The sequence below is a fragment of the Aplysia californica genome, unplaced genomic scaffold, assembly GCF_000002075.1.
Source record: "Aplysia californica isolate F4 #8 unplaced genomic scaffold, AplCal3.0 scaffold00215, whole genome shotgun sequence".
NCBI classification, from domain to species: domain Eukaryota; kingdom Metazoa; phylum Mollusca; class Gastropoda; order Aplysiida; family Aplysiidae; genus Aplysia; species Aplysia californica.
In genome coordinates this window covers 1,057,503-1,060,414 of record NW_004797485.1, presented here as the reverse complement: position 1 = coordinate 1,060,414, position 2,912 = coordinate 1,057,503, and the positions used below count along the sequence as shown (strand labels likewise).

At 41.1% G+C, this 2,912-nt stretch overlaps 1 protein-coding gene across 1 annotated transcript in view; it reads right to left on the bottom strand.

The window, feature by feature from the left end:
• Positions 1-2,912, bottom strand: part of LOC101846965 (protein lifeguard 1) — a gene marked incomplete at its 5' end in the record, with an annotated part of 18,408 nt that overhangs the window by 15,064 nt on the left and 432 nt on the right. The window contains 1 exon segment of the mRNA XM_013083163.1: positions 78-156. Within this exon segment, the coding sequence (XP_012938617.1) occupies positions 78-156 (79 nt within the window).

Genomic DNA, 2,912 nt, shown 5'->3' with positions numbered 1-2,912 from the left:
AGAGAGAGAGAGAGAGAGAGAGAGAGAGAGATGATGATGATGATGATGATGATGATGATGACGATGAACAGACTCACACAAAAGAGCAGACCGCCACCCATCCGAACATGATGACAAGCTGGAGCAGTAGGATGCTGTAGGTTCTGCGGATGAACCCTGGGGAGAGGAGGAAATAGTGTGTATGTGTGTGCGCGCGCGTGTGTGTGTGTGTGTGTGTGTGTTTATGTGTGTGTGTGTGTTTGTGTGTGTGTGTGTGTGTGTGTTTGTGTGTGTATGTGTGTGTATTTTTGTGTGCGTGCGCACGTGTGTGTATTTGTGTTTGTATGTGTATGTGTGTGTGTGTTAGTGTATGTGTATGTGTGTGTGTTTGTGCGTGTGTGTATGTGTGTATGTGTGTGTATGTGTGTGTGTATGCGCGCGTGTGTGTATGTGTGCATTTTTATGTGTGTGCGTGTGTATGTTTATATGTGTGTGCACGAGTGTGTGTATGTGGGTGTATGTGTTTGTGTGCACACGTGTATGTATGTGCGTATTTGTGTTTGTGCGTGTGTGCGTTTGTGTGTGGGCACATGTGTGTATGTGTTTGTGTATGTATGTGGGTGTATAAGTGTGTATGTGTGTGTGTGTGTGTATGTGTATGTAAGTGTGCGTGTGAGTATGTGTGTTTGTGTGTATGTGAGTGCGCACGCACGTGTGTGTGTATGTGTGAGAGAGAGTGAGTGAGTGAGAGTGTGTGTATATGAATATGTGTATATGAATAAGTGTGTATTTGGGTGTGTAGGTATGTGTGTTTGTGTGTGTGCGTATGTGTGTGTGTGTGTGTGTGTGTGTGTGTGTGTGTGTGTCATTGTGTGTGTAAGGTGTGAACGGAGGGGGGAGGGGGGGTGGAGTGATTTTTTTTCTTTCATGAAAGATTTTAGTTTTTGCTGGGTGACTAAATGCAAAATAGGTAACTGCTAAGGTCGAGCAGTCTTGTTTATTCGCAGTACCTTTTGAAGGTATTTTCAAATGAAATATATTCCCAACCACAACTGAAATATCTGAATATTCAGATATTTAAAAATCTCTAGCTCTACAAATTGAATTCGATGCAAAAATATGCTTCCTCCCAGTCCTTGCAGAATGGCACAATGAAATTCTGAAAGGATGACGACTAAATCTAGCAAATAGCCAAAAATTTTCGAGAATGGAAACTGTTAGGAGAAATAGAGTTCAACTTTATTTTCCCGAGTGTTTGGAGAAATAGTCACTTTGATAAATCAAAGCATACCTCATACAGGTCTTTGGCATCCTTTTCTGCCTTGTCCTCATCAACATCATCATCTCCTTTCTTCTTGCCACCTACAAGGTGAAGTAACAAGTCCCTGAACTCCCCGCTGGTATCTCCCTTGATGTCTGACTCCAGATCTTTCTTGTAGGCTGAGGGAAATTCATGCGCTATAAAACAATCAGATCATTTTCACGATTTCAAATAAATAAATATTATAGAAATTCTTTCCGATGGGTGGGTGGGATTGCAAAGTGATTAGTGCCCGGTAAGAAGATTTTAAATACATGTACAAACAAAGGGGTTTCAATTTCCTTTCAGAGAAGATTTTAGTTAACAATTTCAGTTGTCATGCAGTATGGTTTGATTGCATCACGAAAATTCTATTAATATTCTGTGGATTACATAAATATATAATGTTCCCCAACAGCCCAGCAGTGATTGGTTGGAAATGCTTCCGCTATATTTCAGGACGTGCCGTTTTGTATTTGTTGAAATTAAATCATTCCTTAAAAGTGTATGATCATGAAGAGAAAACGACGCAAACCAAGAAGGGCTACGAACTGTTGTTGAGCTTAGGCTTAGATCTACCTGTTGTCCTCAAACGATTTGCTAAATTAATTTTCACATTACATGTACATATAACATCACAACCTATCAATCATGTAGCCTACCATTCAGCGCAGTATGAGCAAAACATTATTCGGTACACATCACATAGCCTGTGTAAGAGCAGAAAAACCTTCCCGAAAGACTAGCTCGTCGTGGGATCGAAGATTACTTAGCCTCACATCTCATGATCACAGTTGCAAGGGAAAGGCACGGGCACGGAACACAGAGTCTCTCCTTCCGAGAGAGAAATGGACCAAGAGAGTCAACTCGGTTATTTCTTTCGGAAAGTCTTAGTGCTTGTAAAAGTAACGTCCCTTCAGCATAGACCAACCCAACGTCTTTGAGACCTAACAAGACTTTCGCATCTTCCCCCTTTATCAACATTCTCACAAACGCAGAAGTGCCGTGGCCATCACTTCTAAACCCCTTTCAACACCTTGATTCCGTACTGTTTATAAATAAATTACCCCAATTGTCCACGATAATCCAATAAACTTATTATAAAGCCCCTTTTTTGTTTAAGCATCTCCATTAGTTCCACATCCCTAAATAACCCCAATCATGCAATCACGAGCGTGTAAACTTTTCATATGGGAAAGGACAGCGCATAGTCTTTTCTAATGCCACCCGCGCCTCTTTTTATTGCAAACAACAGTGGTTAGGCTACCATACTCGTAATCGTGAGGTTGAGGGTTCGGGGGATCGAGTCGCAGGCCCGACGTTGAGTCCTTGGGAAAGGCACTTTACACGAATCTTCCGCACTTCACTCAGGTGGGAATGGGTACCCGGCCATAGACAGCGAAAGATCTAGTCAGAATGTCAGTGTTTTAGCGCCTATAAATGTCTGCTTGCACTGTATGTTTCTTAGGAACTTTGAGGTTGTTTCAGAATGCTCTCAGGTCTGCTGGGGTAATAATAGTATAGATTGTGAAGCGCATAGAGCTTGCTGTTGAGTGGGGATCTGCTCTATACTTATGTAATCTATTATTATTATTATTATTATTATTATTATTATTATTATTATTACTATTAT